This window comes from Schistocerca nitens, chromosome 4, assembly GCF_023898315.1.
Source record: "Schistocerca nitens isolate TAMUIC-IGC-003100 chromosome 4, iqSchNite1.1, whole genome shotgun sequence".
NCBI lineage: Eukaryota > Metazoa > Arthropoda > Insecta > Orthoptera > Acrididae > Schistocerca > Schistocerca nitens.
This window is the reverse complement of record NC_064617.1, coordinates 419,439,983-419,461,781: the sequence shown is the minus strand read 5'-3', so window position 1 is coordinate 419,461,781 and position 21,799 is coordinate 419,439,983. Positions and strand designations below refer to the sequence as shown.

Below are 21,799 nucleotides of genomic sequence, written 5' to 3'. Positions count from 1 at the left end.
GTCTTCATCTTCAAAGTCGTTTTCAGTCCCACTCTCTCTCTTTCTGAGCTCTGTTAGCTAATACTGCAAAGCTTCTAGACAAGTGAAAGTTTGACAAATTTAAGAGCTCTGCCTCCTACTGAGTTACTCAGACTTCATTTATAAGAATTTAATATATACACATTATTTAGTTAGTTACATTTTCTATAAATCATATTCGCGATAAACATTATGATACAGAACGTGTCAACTGCGCAAATATAGAACATACTTTTTCTAACAAAAGAAAAATATTTCTATGAGTAGATGCCAAATATTGACATTTATTTTGCTGTATAAATGTCTAATTATTTTTAGTCGTGAATATTCTTCCATGGTATAGAAGTAGCTATTGGGGAGAAACAAATATAATCTAGTCCTACACATGAACTTACTTCTACTCCCTATAGCGAACTTCATTGCGAAATGCTTTTAATAGTTTCCACAACGAGACTCTGTCTCGAAATGTGTCAGAAAATCCAAAGAGATTCTGGTCGTAGGAAAAATACATCAGTGGAAAAACACAATCAACTCCTTCACTACGCAATAGCAGCGCTGATGTTACTAATGACAGTGCGACTAAAGCAGAACTACCAAATACGGTTTCCTGAAATTCCGTCACCGAAGAAGGCGAAGTAAATGTTTCACAATTCGAATCGAGAACAACAGGGAACGCGAGTAACTTAGAAGCTGATATCCTCGGTATATCAAAGCACCTTAAATCACCTAATAGAGGTAAGGTCTCCGGTCCAGCTGTATATTTTAGGTTCCTTCAGAATATGTTGATGCAATAGCTCCATATTTAGCAATCATATACAACTGGTCGCTCGTCGAAAGGTCCGTACCTAAACACTGGAAAGTTGCACAAGGCACATCAATACCCAAGAAAGGAAGTAGGAGTAGTCCGCTGTATTACAGACCCATACTGTTAACGTCAACTTGAAGTGGATTCTTGAATATGAACTGTACTAGAGCATTATGAATTATCTTCAAGACAACGATTTATTGATAAACAGCGAACATGGGTTCAGATAATATCGTTGTTGTGAAACATAGCTACCTCTCTATCCCCACAAAGTAGGGGATGTCAAATTGATTCCATATTTTTATATTTCCAGAAGGATTTTGACACTATTCCTCACAAGCGGCTTCTAATCAAATTGCATGCCTATGGATTCGTGATTTCCTGTCACAAAAGTCACCGTTCGTACTAACTGAAGGAAAGTCATCAGGTAAAACAGAAGTAATACGTGGCGTTCCACATGGTAGTTTTAGAGGTCCTCTGCTCTTCCTGATATACATAAATGATTTAGGAGACAATCTGAGCAGCACTCTTGGAAAGTTTGCAGATGATGCTGTGATTTACCGCTTGTAAAGTCATCAGATGATCAAAAGGAGCTGCAAAATGACTAGACAAGATATCTGTGTGGTGGAAAAAGTGGCTGTTGACGCTAAATAATGTAAAAAGTCATGCAAATGAATACTGAAAGGAATAAACTAAATTTCGGTTATACGATAAATCACACAAATCTAAAGGCTGTAAACTCAGATAAATACCTAGGGATTACAATTACTGATAAATTGGAACGTTCACATTGATAATGTTGTGGGTATAGCAAAGGAAAGACTGAGATTTATTGGCAGAAGGCATAGAAAACGCAACAGTAATGCTGAAGAGACTGCTTACACTACAGTTGCCCGCTATCTTCTGGAGTACTACTGTGCAGTGTGGCATCCGTATCAGATAGTATCGACGGAGGATATCGGAAAAGTTCCAAGAAAGGCAGCTCGTTTTGTACTAGCGCGAAATAGGGAACAGTGGGCCACAGATATCTACTCGAATTGGTGTGGCATTTATCAAAACAAAACTGTTTTTCGTTGCGGCAAGATCTTCTCATGAAATTTCAATCGCCAACTTCGTGCTCACAGTGTAACTATATTTTGTTGGCGTTCACCTACGTAGGGAGAAATGATCATCATAATAAAATATAAGATCATACGGAAAGATTTAAGTGTTCGTTTTACCCGCACTGTTCGAGAGTGAAACGGTAGAGATACAGCTTGAAGGTTGTTCGATGCACCCTTTGCCAGGCACTTAATTGTGAGTTGCAGAGTAATCATGTAGCTGCAGATGTAGATGCAAGGCATTTCATTTGCATAGGAAGATTATGAAAGAGTTTTATAGCTGCGCATTTAACACCTTTCTATGCCAAAGTTAGATTCATGAAAGTACACACCTGGAAATTGAAATAAGAACACCGTGAATTCATTGTCCCAGGAAGGGGAAACTTTATTGACACATTCCTGGGGTCAGATACATCACATGATCACACTGACAGAACCACAGGCACATAGACACAGGCAACAGAGCATGCACAATGTCGGCACTAGTACAGTGTATATCCACCTTTCGCAGCAATGCAGGCTGCTCTTCTCCCATGGAGACGATCGTAGAGATGCTGGATGTAGTCCTGTGGAACGGCTTGCCATGCCATTTCCACCTGGCGCCTCAGTTGGACCAGCGTTCGTGCTGGACGTGCAGACCGCGTGAGACGACGCTTCATCCAGTCCCAAACACGCTCAATGGGGGACAGATCCGGAGATCTTGCTGGCCAGGGTAGTTGACTTACACCTTCTAGAGCACGTTGGGTGGCACGGGATACATGCGGACGTGCATTGTCCTGTTGGAACAGCAAGTTCCCTTGCCGGTCTAGGAATGGTAGAACGATGGGTTCGATGACGGTTTGGATGTACCGTGCACTATTCAGTGTCCCCTCGACGATCACCAGTGGTGTACGGCCAGTGTAGCAGATCGCTCCCCACACCATGATGCCGAGTGTTGGCCCTGTGTGCCTCGGTCGTATGCAGTCCTGATTGTGGCGCTCACCTGCACGGCGCCAAACACGCATACGACCATCATTGGCACCAAGGCAGAAGCGACTCTCATCGCTGAAGACGACACGTCTCCATTCGTCCCTCCATTCACGCCTGTCGCGACATCACTGGAGGCGGGCTGCACGATGTTGGGGCGTGAGCGGAAGACGGCCTAACGGTGTGCGGGACCGTAGCCCAGCTTCATGGAGACGGTTGCGAATGGTCCTCGCCGATACCCCAGGAGCAACAGTGTCCCTAATTTGCTGGGAAGTGGCGGTGCGGTCCCCTACGGCACTGCGTAGGATCCTACGGTCTTGGCGTGCATCCGTGCGTCGCTGCGGTCCGGTCCCAGGTCGACGGGCACGTGCACCTTCCGCCGACCACTGGCGACAACATCGATGTACTGTGGAGACCTCACGCCCCACGTGTTGAGCAATTCGGCGGTACGTCCACCCGGCCTCCCGCATGCCCACTATACGCCCTCGCTCAAAGTCCGTCAACTGCACATACGGTTCACGTCCACGCTGTCGCGGTATGCTACCAGTGTTAAAGACTGCGATGGAGCTCCGTATGCCACGGCAAACTGGCTGACACTGACGGCGGCGGTGCACAAATGCTGCGCAGCTAGCGCCATTCGACGGCCAACACCGCGGTTCCTGGTGTGTCCGCTGTGCCGTGCGTGTGATCATTGCTTGTACAGCCCTCTCGCAGTGTCCGGAACAAGTATGGTGGGTCTGACACACCGGTGTCAATGTGTTCTTTTTTCCATTTCCAGGAGTGTATAACGCAAATCATTTTTCCTTGCAATATTGTACTTTTCAATATCTCTGTTAGTCTCAGTCTCAGATGAATTGTTGATAACAAATTTAATGAGTGAGTGAATGTATTGAGAGCCTACTTTAAGAGATACATGCAAGATGTGCATCTGTGAACTCCAATATCGTTTTAATTACTTCTTTTGTCCAACGAATATCTTTGTCGAAGTGAGGATCTCCCAGAATATTGTCCCATAATATAATGAAGTAAATGAAAATATGCAAAATATGTTAATTGACTTCTATATAGGCTGTCATCCTTATGGCAAAAGTAGTATTACCTAGAATTATTATGATTGCTCGAGTTGCAATTTTCATCAATATGTACATCTAACGACCCTGACTCTCTATTATTTCTGGTTGGTATACTAAGTTAAGAGGAGGTAGCACTTTTTTACGTTATCAAACTGCATGAGTTGTATTTCTTCAAAGTATAAAGCTAGACCATTTGTACAAAACTAGTCAGCAGCTTTCACAAAAACATCATTTACTATTTTCTCTGTTGGTGCTTCTTTGCTTGGCTTTGCAACAATACTAGTATCATCAGCAAACGGTGATAATTCTGTCTCCTAATTCAAATGAAATATCACTAAAACTGGAACGGCGAAAGTGGTCAAAATGGCCAGTGTCATAACTTTTTCCTTCATTGTCATACTGAATTTACTTACTTAATTAATGATATCATATGACTTTTCCTAATTTTTTCTCCTTTTTACGATGCAGCACTAGGATTTAAAAATATTTGTTTTCTTCTACATTTCATTCTATATAGCTAGAACGGCGGAAGGGATCAGTTTGCTCTGAATGTACACTAATTATCGAAGAACAAAGTGGCAACAGTCAGCAGTCATGCAGAGCAGTTGATGCTCATTTTTGCAACCTGGAACGTTTAGATTCCAATCTACCACAGTTAATATCGTGTCATTCAGGTAAGTCTTTGTCCGCGAAACACGTTTTCGAACATGTCTTGTCAGCGTGGACTTTCTGATGAAGAAGTGTTCCATCTCTTAGAGCATTCCGAAATTGAATCAGAAATAGACTTCACCGATGAAGATGATGATTATGCACCTGAGACAAATAGAGATGAAGACATTATGAACGAGGAGCGATCAGTGGAAAATGATTAATATGCTAAAATAAATGTCGTGTGACTACGGCTTCCCGTCCGGTAGACCGTTCACCGGGTGCAAGTCTTTCGATTTGACGCCACTTCGGCGACTTCCGAGTTGATGGGGATGAAATGATGATGATTAGGACAACACAACACCCAGTCCCCTTGCGGAGAAAATCTCCGACCTAGCCGCGAATCGAACCCGAGCCTATAGGATTGGCATTCTCTTGCGCCGTTTTTTTTTTTTTAAATCTCCTTTTGTTCGTTTTTAGTTTGTTGCATCTGCTCGAGGCGGATGTCGCAAGACACCCATTTCAGTTCGTTGTTGATCCATTAACTCAGTTTTTTATTTTTTATTTCAGAGGACAGCCCTCTGACCGAACAAGCTGAGCTACCGTGCCGGTCCACTCAGCTACCGGGAGCGGACAGGATTTATATGATGATCTACGTCAATCACGACCTCTTTCATCACAGCAGGCACAGTTGGATGCATCTACAAAGATGGTTTCTAGGGATGGAACTATGTGAGAGTCTGCCTATTTTTCATCTTCTGGAATTAGGTCGGCTGAAGGAGAGAGAGACTTGCCAACGAGTAGACGACTTTGTCACCAGTGCCTTCCCTCTTATTTTTGACGAAGCAATGCTACGCTTCATGAAGAAATATACAGCATAAAATGCCTGAAAAATACTAAAAAACAATGACTGTACTGTGTCACTTGATGAACTGAAGAAACTGATTGCCATCATGTATGCTTGGGGTATCATTTATACTAAAAGTATGCCTGTGGATGATCGCTGGTAGCACACTTCGTGGTCTACTTTTATGAAGGACATTATGATAAGGGACGGATTTCAGGAGTTTCACAGATTTCTCCATTTCGATGAAATATCAACCCGAGCTAAAAGCCTGACAGCCAACAAATTCGCTCTTGTATCTGATATTTTGGGAAAATTAATTGAAAACAGTATTCGTTCTTACCGCTCTGGAGAAAATATAATTAACCACTGACGAGCAACTATTACTAAGCAAAACAAGATGCAAGTTTACTCAATTCATTTCCAATCAACCCGACAAAAACGGTCTCAAATTCTGGTTGGTTGTGAATGCAACAACAAAGTATGTATGTAATGCTTCCCCATACCTCTGCAAAGAGGACATGCATGGAGAGAAGCAACCACTTGGAGAGTACCTCGTTCTGCGTCTCATGGAGTCACTTGTAAATCAAGGAAGAAATGAGACAGCAGAGAACTTTTTTAAGTCTACTCAACCTGCTATGAAACTCAAAGAAAAGGAAACTTCATTAGCTGGTACAATGAACAAGGTCCGTCATGAAATATCCGATAACGTAAGGAAGCCCAGTACTGAAATATACTCCACCACTATCCTTCACCATACTGGCAACACAAACTGCACCATGACTGTATACCAAGGAAAGAAGAATAAAAGTGTCATTCTTCTGATTTAAGGATATAGAGTTCTGTTCTATGTATTTTCAGTTGTGTAGGATAACTGAGAAAGTACTGAGTTAGAGCAGCGCCACAGATAATTTCGTTCACTAGAATAACATGAAAGGATCTTGGACTTTAACGTTCCCATCCACTAACCGGAGTACCATCACCCGTGTCGTTCGTGATTCTCGACGCCCAATGATTCTTGCAATACCAAGATCCTTAAAGGATATCTTCGAGTCGAGTGACATCAACGACATACGTTACGGAGGCGAATAACAGTGCTGACTAGATTCGTTGCAAACTATTTATCATATGTGGTGATCATAAGGGCGCTGATCACCATGACATCGAGCACAGATCACAAATAAATAAACAACAGCAACATAATTATAAGCTTTGGAGATACTTTCGACTGTCACTAGGAAGTACCATTCGCCTAAAAGTATTTGGTCTTGACTTGGATCTCATGGGCAAGCTGCAGCTCACTAAGCAATTCAGTACGCATTTTATCTAGAGAGAATAAAAAGGGTAATTTTGTTCGCACTAAGTTTGTCTGTGGAAAGTATCTAACTGAGTACCTGAGAGCCTTTCGAGCTATAACTGTTTCATCTACGAATGCTGAAATGTTTGAGGCAATGAATATTTTCTAACGTTCATACTATCACAACATTGAGGGACTACCACTTTCTGTTTATGACACGACAATCTTTCTTCTCGAAACGAAGACTGAACGTAAGTTATCCGATTCTACTCAGTGAACTAGAATGCCAGACGACAGCTTGAATAGTCCACATCCATTCATTTACTCATTCGTTCATTCATACAGAAACAGGTGATAAATCATGCAGCCATTTACATGAAACTATCTGATAAGAGACTAGATCAGCTTCAGACCAATTGGCGTCCTTTACTTGTGGTGTGAATAATTTTGAAAAAACAAAAAAAGAATGTAGCAAGCAATATGATATAAATAAAACCGTAGGCTCCTGGATCTAAACTCGATGTCTGTAGAAGTTCAGTATGTATATTTCACCAGTACACCGCTACTGATCTGAAACCTCAAAGAGAAACCGCTCCGCCAATGTGTTTTCAGGCCTTTTTTATACATACAGCTGCCTTGCAGCTACGTGGCTTGAGTCGGTCAGTACTTGATAACCCTCATTTTCTTACAACAGTTTTCAGGCTTCATCTGACTATTACCCAAAACCAGACGTATGCAAGAACAATTCAGATTGGTCCAGGAGTGACTTAAATTACGTAATGTGTAAGTGACAGACGAGTCGAGATGACAGTAGACACTCGGGATGTATTCGTGTGTGTGTGTGTGTGTGTGTGTGTGTGTGCGAGTGAGTTTTTTTCGAGGCATCTTCAGTTTCGATTTGTCTTTAGTTTTGCTACTGTCAAGTAGTATCCTCAAGACAGAGAAAAGAGTCTCAATACAGAGATTTGAATTCCCATTTGTATTTTCTTTCGTTTGGTCATGGAGTTTTGGGAATTATCCGCAATGATTGCTTCTCACTCCCCCTGACGATTACGCTTTTCGCAATATCATAAAATGAGGACTTTCAGGACCTGTTGTCTTAGTTGCTGTTGGATCTTCCGCGTTGCCGTAGTCCATGAAACTCTTTTGGTCTGCGTTGGGCATCTTCAGAGGTGCTCCTGGTTCTGCTGAGGCTTGCCGATAGACTGATCCGATGACAAAGAACGATATAAATACCGTGAAAAGGGGACTTGGTAGAAATTTGCACGTGTTCGGCAGAGATAATGCTTGTCAGAGATAAAATTTAACTATCGAACTGTCGTCTGTCAACGATAATACTTATATGTCGAATTAGTAAAACTACAGTCCGTATGTCACTAAATTTCGTTGTTTTCTCTTTTCTGTTAAAATTATCCCTACGACTGCATATTTCGATTGCTTCTCTAGATAATCGTGGCTTTTGGAAATAACCGTGTGGGGTACAGAATAATGAAATTAATAAAGATAGAAACAAAGTAGCGTATCACATGAGCTTGGAGTAACACGATAACAGAGTACTTTCTGTATACAGTGAAATACACTCCTGGAAATGGAAAAAAGAACACATTGACACCGGTGTGTCAGACCCACCATACTTGCTCCGGACACTGCGAGAGGGCTGTACAAGCAATGATCACACTCACGGCACAGCGGACACACCAGGAACCGCGGTGTTGGCCGTCGAATGGCGCTAGCTGCGCAGCATTTGTGCACCGCCGCCGTCAGTGTCAGCCAGTTTGCCGTGGCATACGGAGCTCCATCGCAGTCTTTAACACTGGTAGCATGCCGCGACAGCGTGGACGTGAACCGTATGTGCAGTTGACGGACTTTGAGCGAGGGCATATAGTGGGCATGCGGGAGGCCGGGTGGACGTACCGCCGAATTGCTCAACACGTGGAGCGTGAGGTCTCCACAGTACATCGATGTTGTCGCCAGTGGTCGGCGGAAGGTGCACGTGCCCGTCGACCTGGGACCGGACCGCAGCGACGCACGAATGCACGCCAAGACCGTAGGATCCTACGCAGTGCCGTAGGGGACCGCACCGCCACTTCCCAGCAAATTAGGGACACTGTTGCTCCTGGGGTATCGGCGAGGACCATTCGCAACCGTCTCCATGAAGCTGGGCTACGGTCCCGCACACCGTTAGGCCGTCTTCCGCTCACGCCCCAACATCGTGCAGCCCGCCTCCAGTGGTGTCGCGACAGGCGTGAATCGAGGGACGAATGGAGACGTGTCGTCTTCAGCGATGAGAGTCGCTTCTGCCTTGGTGCCAATGATGTTCGTATGCGGGTTGGCGCCGTGCAGGTGAGCGCCACAATCAGGACTGCATACGACCGAGGCACACAGGGCCAACACCCGGCATCATGGTGTGGGGAGCGATCTCCTACACTGGCCGTACACCACTGGTGATCGTCGAGGGGACACTGAATAGGGCACGGTACATCCAAACCGTCATCGAACCCATCGTTCTACCATTCCTAGACCGGCAAGGGAACTTGCTGTTCCAACAGGACAATGCACGTCCGCATGTATCCCGTGCCACCCAACGTGCTCTAGAAGGTGTAAGTCAACTACCCTGGCCAGCAAGATCTCCGGATCTGTCCCCCATTGAGCATGTTTGGGACTGGATGAAGCGTCGTCTCACGCGGTCTGCACGTCCAGCACGAACGCTGGTCCAACTGAGGCGCCAGGTGGAAATGGCATGGCAAGCCGTTCCACAGGACTACATCCAGCATCTCTACGATCGTCTCCATGGCAGAATAGCAGCCTGCATTGCTGCGAAAGGTGGATATACACTGTACTAGTGACGACATTGTGCATGCTCTGTTGCCTGTGTCTATGTGCCTGTGGTTCTGTCAGTGTGATCATGTGATGTATCTGACTCCAGGAATGTGTCAATAAAGTTTCCCCTTCCTGGGACAATGAATTCACGGTGTTCTTATTTCAATTTCCAGGAGTGTAGTTGTCACATCAGAACCATAAAAGTACAAACAAATGTAATTTGAAACGGAGCTTATAAATCTTCTTTCATTCTGAAATCTCATGAATTTCAGCCTAAATAAGACGTTTATTAACCTGTTAACATTCGCGGACACTAAGATGTAAGCGTAATTGCCGAACCTAGTAAATAGTACTAGTAATCAAGCAATTCGATTGATGAGTACGTTAGAAATCGTGAAATATTATGTGGAAAGGACTAATGACATAGAGGAATGGCATTTTTGGTTGCGTGTTTGTTGTAAAGATAGGGCATTCGTTTCTAGTCCCAGATGTCGTGCTGTAAAGGAAACGCGCTGTTGCACTCAAGCAGCAAGTGTTAGCGTCTACACTGTCACTAACAAGGAAATGTGAAGCTAAGTTAGCAGTTTCCATAAAAAAGTCACAACGAAATTTATGACAACAACTCCATCTGTCTACTTGCTTTTCACTATAAATCACCTGCAACATCAATGAAACATGTCGGAGTTAAAGTAAAGAGTTATAACACTCTGTTCCGTTCAGTGCGTCACCATTAATTACTATCATATTAATCAAGCACGAGGTGAAGCTTCAAAAAATCTCAGGAATTTTCTAACAGCAAAAGAGTAAAGCAGTGAGGTTATCATTTGACAACGGCTGACTTGAGTTTGTTAGGATGGGAAAACAGTGCTGGATACATTCAGAAAAAGCTTGAATGAGCAGCAGCGCAGTGACTCTCGTATTGCAGCACTCCTGAAGGGTGCGTTATAATCATCACAATGTCAGCAGCTGGACGCGGAAGCGGCTCTGGATACTCACCTACGAAGTCGACCTTTCGGAGATACTTGAGCAGCTCCATGCCTTTGATGGGCTTCATGGCGTCGCACAAGCCGGGCCTGCCGTGGCACAGCTCTCGGTGCATGTCCCTGCAACGTCATACAGCAAGTGTTAGCGTCTACACACAGATCAAATGTTCAAAAATGTTCAAATGTGTGTGAAATCTTATGGGACTTGACTGCTAAGGTAATCAGTCCCTAAGTTTACACACTACTTAACCTAAATTATCCTAAGGACAAACACACACACCCATGCCCGAGGGAGGACTCGAACCTCCGGCGGGACCTACACACGGATCAACGACAGTATGACATCAACACATTATTGATACTTCTGCAGTACTCTTTTTACGAAATTAATAACAAATTTGTCTGTCTGCGTATAGTATAGTTGTGCAAGATCATTTAGCTTTTTCAATGTCGTGAATCGTTCGTCCAGCGCACCAAGTCACTAAAAAAGCTAGTTGTCTCTTGTGTATTAGAAGGATAGAACAACAAACCCGCAAAATTATAGACGAATATTTTTGCTGCAGGATTCATGAGCTCGTTCTAAGTTCGAATAAAATAAACTCCCTGAGATAGAAAAGCTATTAGAATGAAAGGTCGTCATTTCGAGTCTCGGTCAAGCACTAAATTTTAATCTGTCAGGAAGTTACAGAAATGCTTTTATTCACAAATCAGCTCGGATATTGAAAAAAAAAGTTCAAATGTGTGTGAAATCTTATGTGACTTAACTGCTAAGGTCATCAGTCCCTAAGCTTACACACTACTTAACCTAAATTATCCTCACGACAGACACACACACCCATGCCCGAGGGAGGACTCGAACCTCCGGCGGGACCTACACACGGATCAACGACAGTATGACATCAACACATTATTGATACTTCTGCAGTACTCTTTTTACGAAATTAATAACAAATTTGTCTGTCTGCGTATAGTATAGTTGTGCAAGATCATTTAGCTTTTTCAATGTCGTGAATCGTTCGTCCAGCGCACCAAGTCACTAAAAAAGCTAGTTGTCTCTTGTGTATTAGAAGGATAGAACAACAAACCCGCAAAATTATAGACGAATATTTTTGCTGCAGGATTCATGAGCTCGTTCTAAGTTCGAATAAAATAAACTCCCTGAGATAGAAAAGCTATTAGAATGAAAGGTCGTCATTTCGAGTCTCGGTCAAGCACTAAATTTTAATCTGTCAGGAAGTTACAGAAATGCTTTTATTCACAAATCAGCTCGGATATTGAAAAAAAAAGTTCAAATGTGTGTGAAATCTTATGTGACTTAACTGCTAAGGTCATCAGTCCCTAAGCTTACACACTACTTAACCTAAATTATCCTCACGACAGACACACACACCCATGCCCGAGGGAGGACTCGAACCTCCGCCGGGACCAGCCGCACAGTCAATGACTGCAGCGCCCTAGGCCGCTCGGCTAATCCCGCGCGGCGGATATTGAAAGTAGCTCTCGTACGAAACTCAGCATTTGTCGCCCGAAATGCTGCGAAACGTGCGTGAAGAGGAACAGACAGATCCCATATTCCAGAAAGTCCGGACACAGTGCCACAACACATACTGTTAACGAAGATCCGAGCATACGAAGTCGGTTCCCAGATATGTGCGGCTCTAAGATGTTTTTTGAGTAGTAGAATCCTGTACGACCTCACAGACGGTGAGTGTTCATAGGAGACATGGGCAACGTGAGAAGCGCCCCGGGGAAGCCTGGTAGGACTACTTTATTCTCTGTATGTAGACGATTTGCTGCATAGGGTCAGCAGCAATCTGCAACTGTTTCCTGCTGACGCTGAAGTGAACTGGAAAATGTCGTTGTAGGGTGACTGGATGCCGTGAACAGAATACCCTCGAGTAGCCAAAAATACAAAAACGTAAAAACACAACACATTAGCTTACCTAAAGCACCCTTACCTCCAAAGTAGGCCACAAGGGATCAGTAATATTCAGATCTGGTGACTATGGTGGCTAGGGGAGATACGAAAATTCATCCTTGTACTCACGAAAACCAGTTCTGGACGATGCCAGCTATTTGAACAAGGGTCCTGTCGTCTAAGAACACAGGATCACTATGGGATCACCGTTAGGGTACAAACATTGCACCACTGGAGGGACCTGGTCAGCCAGAATGATCACCTACTCCTTGGCAGTGATGCGACCCTGCAGATGTGAGGTAACGGGCGAGTTGTGGCGCCTTGAAAATAATCTAAGTTCAGAGTTGGTGGCCACTGCTCGAGCCGTTCGCCTAGCGGGGGCTCGGCAGGCCGGCCGCTTGGTGCCGGACATCGGCCGGAGCAAGTGGTCCGTCGGCCGCTTGGCTGGGAATACCGCTGTGCCGAGGACGGTGCTTCGTGTCGATGAAGGAGACGTGCCGGGAGTGCCAAAGATGGGGTAAAGATAGTACCTGCAGATTTTATTTAATTGCAATCTTTCATTTATAAATTTATACGTTACATTCATAATTCGCAACTGCCGAGTGATAGAAACCTTCGACCATTCGATTCATGTGTGTATTCTTATTGTATACTGTAGACACAGCATTATATGGCCTGTAATGCGGCAACTACGTATCCCAGTCCCTAGACAACGAAACCAGCCAAAACTATTAATATTGCAACTCTGAGTCTGTGGGTGCGTAGTTATATGGGAAAGCCCGCACAGAGTACTCACGAGGCCCATGGAATACCACGATCTGGCTGCCCAAATCGTCACCGAACCCCCGCCATGTTTCACCCTTCGGACGTAAATTCGCGAGGAAGTTGGAAACTACACTACTGGCCATTAAAATTGCTACACCACGAAGATGACGTGCTACAGACTCGAAATTTAACCGACGGGAAGAAGATGCTGTGATATGCAAAAGAGTAGCTTTCCAGAGCATTCACACAAGGTTGCCGCCGGTGACGACACCTACAACATGCTGACATGAGGAAAGTTTCCAACCGATTTCTCATACACAAACAGCAGTTGACCGGCGTTACCTGGTGAAACGTTGTTGTGATGCCTCATGTAAGGAGGAGAAATGCGTACCATCACGTTTCCGACTTTGATAAAGGTCGGATCGTAGCCTATCGCGATTGCGGTTTATCGTATCGCGACATTGCTGCTCGCGCTGGTCGAGATCCAATGACTGTTAGCAGAATATGGAATCGGTCGGTTCGGGAGGGTAATACGGAACGCCGTGCTGGATCCCAACGGCCTCGTATGACTAGCGGTCGAGATGACAGGCATCTTATCCGCATGGCTGTAACGGATCGTGCAGCCACGTCTCGATCCCTGAGCCAACAGATGGGGACGTTTGCAAGACAACAAACATCTGCACGAACAGTTGGACGACGTTTGCAGCAGCATGGACTATCAGCCCGGAGACCATGGCTGCTTACCCTTCACGCTGCATCACAGACAGGAGCGCCTGCGATGGTGTACTCAACGACGAACCTGAGTGCACGAATGGCAAAACGTCATTTTTGGGATGAATCCAGGTTCTGTATACAGCATCATGATGGCCGCATCCGTGTTTGGCGACATCGCGGTGAACGCACATTGTAAGCGTGTATTCGTCATCGCCATACTGGCGTATTACCCGGCGTGATGGTATGGGGTGCCACTGGTTACACGTCTCGGTCACCTCTTGTTCGTATTGACGGTACTTTGAACAGTGGACGTTACATTTCAGATGTGTTACGACCCGTGGCTCTACCCTTCATTCGATCCCTGCGAAACGCTATATTTCAGCAGCATAATGCACCTGCATGTTGCAGGTCCTGTACGGCCCTTTCTGGATACAGAAAATGTTCGACTGCTGCCCTGGCCAGCACATTCTCCAGATCTCTCACCAATTGAAAACGTCTGGTCAATGGTGGCCGAGCATCTGGCTTGTCACAATACGCCAGTCACTACTCCTGATGAACTGTGTTATCGTGTTGAAGCTGCATGGGCAGCTGTACCTGTACACGCCATCCAAGCTCTGTTTGACTCAATGCCCAGTCGTATCAAGGCCGTTATTACGGCCAAAGGTGGTTGTTCTGGGTACTGATTTCTCAGGATCTATGCACCCAAATTGCGTGAAAATATAATCACATGTCAGTTCTAGTATAATATATTTGTCCAATGAATACCCATTTATCATCTGCATTTCTTCTTGGTGTAGCAATTTTAATGGCCAGTAGTGTATGTGAAACAAGATTCAGCCGATAAAATGACTTTTTTTTCGTTGCTCCGTAGTCCCGGTTCTGTGGCTTCTGCACCACGTTTTCCGGTTGCCGACATTTGCGTCAGTGATGAGTGGTTTTGGAATTCGAGCCCACGCCGGACTCCTCTGCTTATGGAGCTGGTGCAGGCGGGGTTTGCGAGTGAGACATTGAGTTCTGCAGTGACTTCCGCTGCTGTCGTCCTGTTATCGTTCGTCGCACTACTCTTCAATGAGCGTCTGTGACGAACATCCGACACACAGTTTCTTCCGAGTTGTGACTTACCGGATGATGGTATTCCGCTTTCCTAGACGTGGTGAAAATCTTGCGTATGACACCTCTTGAAACACCAAACACTTAGTTTACTTTCGTTACGGAAGCAACCGCCACAGGGGCACCAACAATTTCCCCACGTTTGAATTAACTTAGCTCCGACGTATTGCACTCACAACGACACAGAACACTGTTCTGACGCTCGCAACGCACAGAGGACAGTGCACAGGTAATGTTCGTGGTCAAATACAACAGAGCAACCTGTAGCCTTGGCTAATATCAGCATTTACGTTCAAGAAGACCTTTGTTGCGGTCTTTTCATACTTTTGCATACAGGACATAAAATTCCGTCTGAGGCCTGCGATCATTTTTATGTTAATAATTGGCAACCAATGCTGTACTATCGCAATAAAGTCATGAGATGTTCAATTGACTCTTTTCTTATAACAGTGTACTGGCACTTTCAACACTACACTATTCAAGAAACACGGCGATTTAATGCAAAACTGGTCAAAATCAACGAACGATCAGCGCAGGGTTTTGACATTCGAGCACGATGGGACTAAGTGCACTTCCAACATTCATCTTCAATATTCCGTACTATTAAGGAGTATAACTACGCAAAGGGTCAATATACAGGGTGATTCAAAAAGAATACCACAACTTTAAAAATGTGTATTTAATGAAAGAAACATAATATAACCTTCTATTATACATCATTACAAAGAGTATTTAAAAAGGTTTTTTTTTCACTCAAAAACAAGTTCAGAGATGTTCAATATGGCCCCCTCCAGACACTCGAGCAATATTAACCCGATACTCCAACTCGTTCCACACTCTCTGTAGCATATCAGGCGTAACAGTTTGGATAGCTGCTGTTATTTCTCGTTTCAAATCATCAATGGTGGCTGGGAGAGGTGGTCGAAACACCATATCCTTAACATACCCCCATAAGAAAAAATCGCAGGGGGTAAGATCAGGGCTTCTTGGAGGCCAGTGATGAAGTGATCTGTCACGGGCTGCCTGGCGGCCGATCCATCGCCTCGGGTAGTTGACGTTCAGGTTTCATAACTAATCTTTTTCGTAGGACTCTCCATACAGTTGATTGTGGAATTTGCAGCTCTCTGCTAGCTCTGCGAGTCGATTTTCCTGGGCTGCGAACAAATGCTTGCTGGATGCGTGCTACATTTTCGTCTATCGTTCTCGGCCGTCCAGAACTTTTCCCTTTGCACAAACACCCATTCTCTGTAAACTGTTTATACCAACGTATAATACACCACCTATCAGGAGGTTTAACACGCTGAACAACTGTCGTCGATTCACTTCTGCCGTACTCGATAACACAAAAAGCTTTCTGTTGAGCGGTCGCCATCTTAGCATCAACTGACGCTGACGCCTAGTCAACAGCGCCTCAAGCGAACAAATGTACAACTAAATGAAACTTTATAGCTCCCTTAATTCGCCGACAGATAGTGCTTAGCTCTGCCTTTTGTCGTTGCAGAGTTTTAAATTCCTAAAGTTGTGGTATTCTTTTTGAATCACCCTGTACTGTGTCACTGCAAAGGAATGAAGATGCTATTCTGGAATGATGAGCATGTAATGTGATGTACGGTCTCTAGCTTATTTTTGGTAGTCAATGAGAGTGACGTGAGTTCTCTTTTCATTCGAGTAATCATAATTCATACTTGTACACTAGATATTTATGAGACAGATGTCTTTAATAGTCTATATGTTACGCCGAGGAGATTCTGGGTACAAGCAATGTGATCTTTCGTTGTAGCTTGTCATTGACTGTGTAGTACTCGCGTGTAATCAGTGACAGAATCATGTGTCGGTCACGCTGGTGAGCGGTTTGGGAAAGCAACTAGCAGAACATACAGGATGTTGCTTTTTGGAAATATGGTTTGTAAAGACTGATTTTGAAAGTGTGCTGCACTGCTTGCTTGCGTGTAATTTATGATGAGTTTGAGAAAGGCAAATCTTCGGTATGATTTTTCTTTATGGATTCGGGACGGTTAGTTTGAGTGTCGAGACGAGATTAAACAGAATTGTCTGCCCACATGGCTTGTACTCGTCTACCGTTAAGTTATATGGCATAGTTATATATTTTTTACAAGAAGTGAAACTAGTGAGCCGTGCACGGCTCGTGTTCATCCCATTTATTGTTCGTCATCTATTACGGTACTGCCGCCTCGTTTTCTTATTCCATTTACTGGCGCCACTAACTTCCTGCCTTACATGCTCGTGAGCGGCAGCAGCAGTGCGTATCGATAAGTGCACTATCGTACCATCTCTGGAGCGACCGATAGTATTTCCGGGTTGTCGTGTGTCTGGCAGTCATTTCGGGATAGACCAGCAGTGCAATTGGGACGCAGTAGCAGTGAAGTCGGGGGGAACGGAGCGCCGGTGAGGTGCCGACAGCCAGTGCTGGTCGACTGCTGGTGACACACATGAACTGTCCGACGGAGGGAGATTGGAGTGGGACGACCGTTGGTTGGTCGTTTGGTTGGTCGTTCGGTTGGTCGTCTCATCGGCCAACGTATACGTGATCCTTTCACCGTTTCCGGGCCTGGGCAGTCGTTCGGTAAGCGTGGAGCAGCGAGGAATTCTCGGTGGTACGTGGTTTGGCCGGAACCGCTGGCAGTCTCTATTGCTACGAGGTCCGTGGCTCACCGACCCTGGATACGAAAGTTGAGTTTTGATTTAAATCTACCATCAAGTCAAGACTATTAACATTGTGTCATTTGGAGTTCGTAGTCGGCTGTTGGGATATTCCCGTGAGCAACAACGTTGTTTTCAAGTTGGAAAATTCTATCAACCCTCCGGTGGAGTTTCACTGTATTTGGTTACTTGAAGTGCACCAGCGGAATCTTCTGCCTTGTGGCCGTTAACGTTCCGGTTGCCTGCCCTGGCCGTTAACGTAAATTTCAGACAGTGTAGTTTCCTCATCGTGTTGGTGCTGTCCAGCATGGTGTGTAGTATGATAGCCCCATTTATGATTGGCTGTGGGCGCCAATATCTTCTACGTTGTTCCACTGAACTCCCTGTTGTTTCCTGGTCGGGTGAGATAGATGGACGTTATCCTGTGGAGTCCGTTGACTGTCGGTCTGTTGGGTTGTTGTCGGATCGTGAATGGTTGGCCCGGCTGCCTGTTCCACATAAGCGAGCGTTAGTGTTCGAATTCCAGGCCGACCCTCGAACATGTGAGCGCCCATGGGTGTACTGCCTTTTTTATTTGTTCTCGTTGTTTGTACTTGTATGGCTTGTAGCCGATTTTTAAAAAAAATTAAGATTGTTTTGCCCTTAAAGCGTAAGATTATTTAGGCCTTCAGCCTAATTTAGAGAACTGTTTCACTGAAGACCTTTGGCATTTTAAAGATTTTAATGTAGTTGAATTTTTTGTGTTGGGCCTTCAGCCGATTCTGAGTTTGAGTTGTATTGCTCTTAAGGCCTTCAGCATAAATTAAAGAATTGTTTCACGTAAGGCCTATGGTATTTAAAAAATTAATGTTATGGAGTTTTAAGTGTTAGGCCTTCAACCGATTTGAATTAACGTGTTTGCTCTTGAAGTGTCTGATTCTTTGGGCCTTCACCAAATAAAGAACTGTTGTAAGATAAAGCTTGACTTTTAAATTTCTGATTATGCTTGCGTTTTTTTAAGCTATTGGCCTTCAGCCGTTTTTAAATTAAAGTGGCGTTCAGCCGGTAATTAAGTCCCAAAGATTAAAGCTGTGTGTTTAAAAAAAATTTTTTTTGGGCTCTTGTAATGTTTGATCAAATAATAAAGTCGTAAGTTCGAGTGTAACTTACAGCCCCTTTCCACAATTTAAACTACCTGTCTTGTCATGTGGGTTTAGCAGGGCGTCTCATTTTGTAAATATTTTTAGTATTAAACTTCCTGGCAGATTAAAACTGTGTGCCCGACCGAGACTCGAACTCGGAACCTTCGCCTTTCGCGGGCATGTGCTCTACCATCTGAGCTACCGAAGCACGACTCACGCCCGGTACTCACAGCTTTACTTCTGCCAGTAACTCGTTCGCAGGAGAGCTTCTGTAAAGTTTGGAAGGTAGGAGACGAGATACTGGCAGAAGTAAAGCTGTGAGTACCGGGCGTGAGTCGTGCTTCGGTAGCTCAGATGGTAGAGCACTTGCCCGCGAAACGCAAAGGTTCCGAGTTCGAGTCTCGGTCGGGCACACAGTTTTAATCTGCCAGGAAGTTTCATATCAGCGCACACTCCGCTGCAGAGTGAAAATCTCATTCTGGATTTTTACTATTGGTCAGTTTCATAATACAGTTTTTCAAATGATAGCTTCTACAAAACCATTCAGCAGATTCAGTTTTTCATCTCCCCCCTACTAAAGTTTATTTTGTAGTTAGTGTCACCGCATTGTACTTAGCGGAACACAATTACTTAAAGCTTAAAGCATGACGTGCTTGGCAGCTGCTTCCCCTTGCACTGCATTTCAGCGAGGTTTTCTTTAGCTGGTTTGCTGCTGCACTGTATTCCAACATTCACCACTTTCGAGCAGCACCGAGTTTCCGTTGCCACAAGCTAAGTCTCGAAAGTTTGTTAGGGCCAGTTTAACATCACTGTTAGGACACAGTAAGATTGTTTGCAGACAAGCACTGCATTACAAATTATCATCAGGCTCATTTCAGTTAAAGTTTAATTCAGATCTCGTTTCTTTTGTCAGACATTCTTATTTCACAGCGCTGTATTACATCTTCGCGTATGTGTCACTCAGTGTAGGAACATCATCTTTGGAGGTGGTGAAAGATGTAGTTACTCAACTGCCTCTCACAAGGCTTCCAGGAGTAGCGTATAATGATGGCCTATTCTATGCAAATTTAACTCATTTTTAAGCTAGCACAAAATTGATTCACGTTTGGTTTTACAGAGGGATTCAAAAAATTAAGTGGGATGATAAAATAAAAAAGTAAAGGTTCTTCACAGCAATGGAACACCTAGAAAACACTAGGATCAAGGAAATGGACCAGAGGGCTCAGGGTAAAAATTTTGGGGAACACAGACTCGAATGTATCCAACAAATAATTACCATGTTGAACACAAGTGCTGCTCTGAGATGAAGAGCGACAGGAGAAGAATTCGTGGTGGGTCACATAAACCACACAGATCCTCAATGAAAGAAGATGCTTATCTACCAAACTTTTTTGCACAAGACGTATCTTTACTTGTTCTGAAATGCAATGGCCCAACTATATCAATATTTCGATAACTCTACTTAACTATGATTTCAAACAATACGTCAGAACATGTAGCACATATTCAGAACAGAACACCTGCTCGAACCGTATCAGGCGAGTGATGTTCCGTGATGCGGGGTGATAGTTATTGAACTATATGAAAAAAAAACGTAAATTAGTTACAAACTACGTCGTGCACACACTTTATTGAACATGTAAACGTCGTTACAGATATTTGGATTTAGGTTATGACATGTTCGATACGCCTGCCATCATTGGCGATGATGTGGGGCAGACGAATAGCGAAATTCTGCGTGACCCGCTGAAGTGTCGGGACATAGATGCTGTCGATGACTTCTTGAATGGCTGTTTTCAACTTACCAATGGTTTCGGGGTTATTGCCGTGCAACTTGTTTTTAATATAGCCCCAAAAAAAGGATTCGGATGTGTTCAGATCCTGAGAATATGGCGGCCAATCGAGACCCATGCCAGTGGCCTATAGTTACCCCAGAGCGAGAATTAGGTCCCCAAAGTGCTGCTCCAAGACATCAAACACTCTCCTGCTTCGATGGGGTCGAGGTCCGTTTTGCATGAACCACATCTTGTAGAAATCAGGAACACTTTGGATAATGGAGTTGAAATAATCTTCCAAAAGCTTCATGTACCGTTCAGTAGTCGTCGTGCCATCAAGGAATATCGCACATTTTTCCGTAACTCGACATTGCACACAACGCAATCATCCGTTGATGGTGAAGAGACTTCTCGATCGCGGAATGAGGATTCTGTCTCCCAAATGCACAAATTTTCCCTATTGACGAGCCCATCCAAATGAAAATGGGCTTCGTCGCTAAACCGAACCATAGAGCGCGTACTAATTCCCATCATGCACCGAAGCCAACCGTGCAGTTTGAACGTCCTAACGCTGATCGTTCAGAAGTTATGAGGATTTTATTTCATAAAGTTCAATAGCTGTCACCCTGTAGGTATTTTAGTAGTACACAGTGTGTACCAGTTCCATTGGGATGCTCGTGAAATTCCAAATTGCAGTGCCGTCTCTTCGCGAGTTGCGACATTACGATACTGGAAGTTCCAGCAACAGCCATTTGGATCACTGAGCCGGCATTCTGGCCTTGAATCTTACATTACGTGTGTGATGTCGGAAAATTGGGGTTGAACATCGAAGCAATACAGAGTTTTGTGCTAAGTTTTGTGACTGTGGGCGAGAATTCATCGCCTTCGACCCGAATACTGAGAGGCAGGTTCAGGGTTGTTCCTCCACGATAACGCCCCAGCCAAAAAATGCGAAGATCGTGCGTGAGTTTTTGACCAGCATAAGGATGACAGTCCTGAATCGACTGCCGTATTCGCCGGATTTGGTTCCAGTCGACTTCTAGTTGTTCCCCAAATCGAAGCTGGCAATGAAAGGACGCAGTTACGACGCTGTTAAGGCTTTCAAGACAACTGTACAGTAATACTATATGCAGTTTCAATAAAATGACTACAGTAGCTGACTCAAAACACTTTAAAAAAGA

General features: G+C 44.4%; 1 protein-coding gene across 1 annotated transcript in view; it reads right to left on the bottom strand.

Annotated features, from left to right (window-relative positions):
* Positions 1 to 21,799, bottom strand: part of LOC126251616 (metabotropic glutamate receptor 4-like) — an 868,913-nt gene that overhangs the window by 187,308 nt on the left and 659,806 nt on the right. The window contains exon 6 of the mRNA XM_049952156.1: positions 10,568 to 10,674. Coding sequence (XP_049808113.1) covers positions 10,568 to 10,674 — 107 coding nt within the window. The remainder of the gene's footprint in view (positions 1 to 10,567; positions 10,675 to 21,799) is intronic.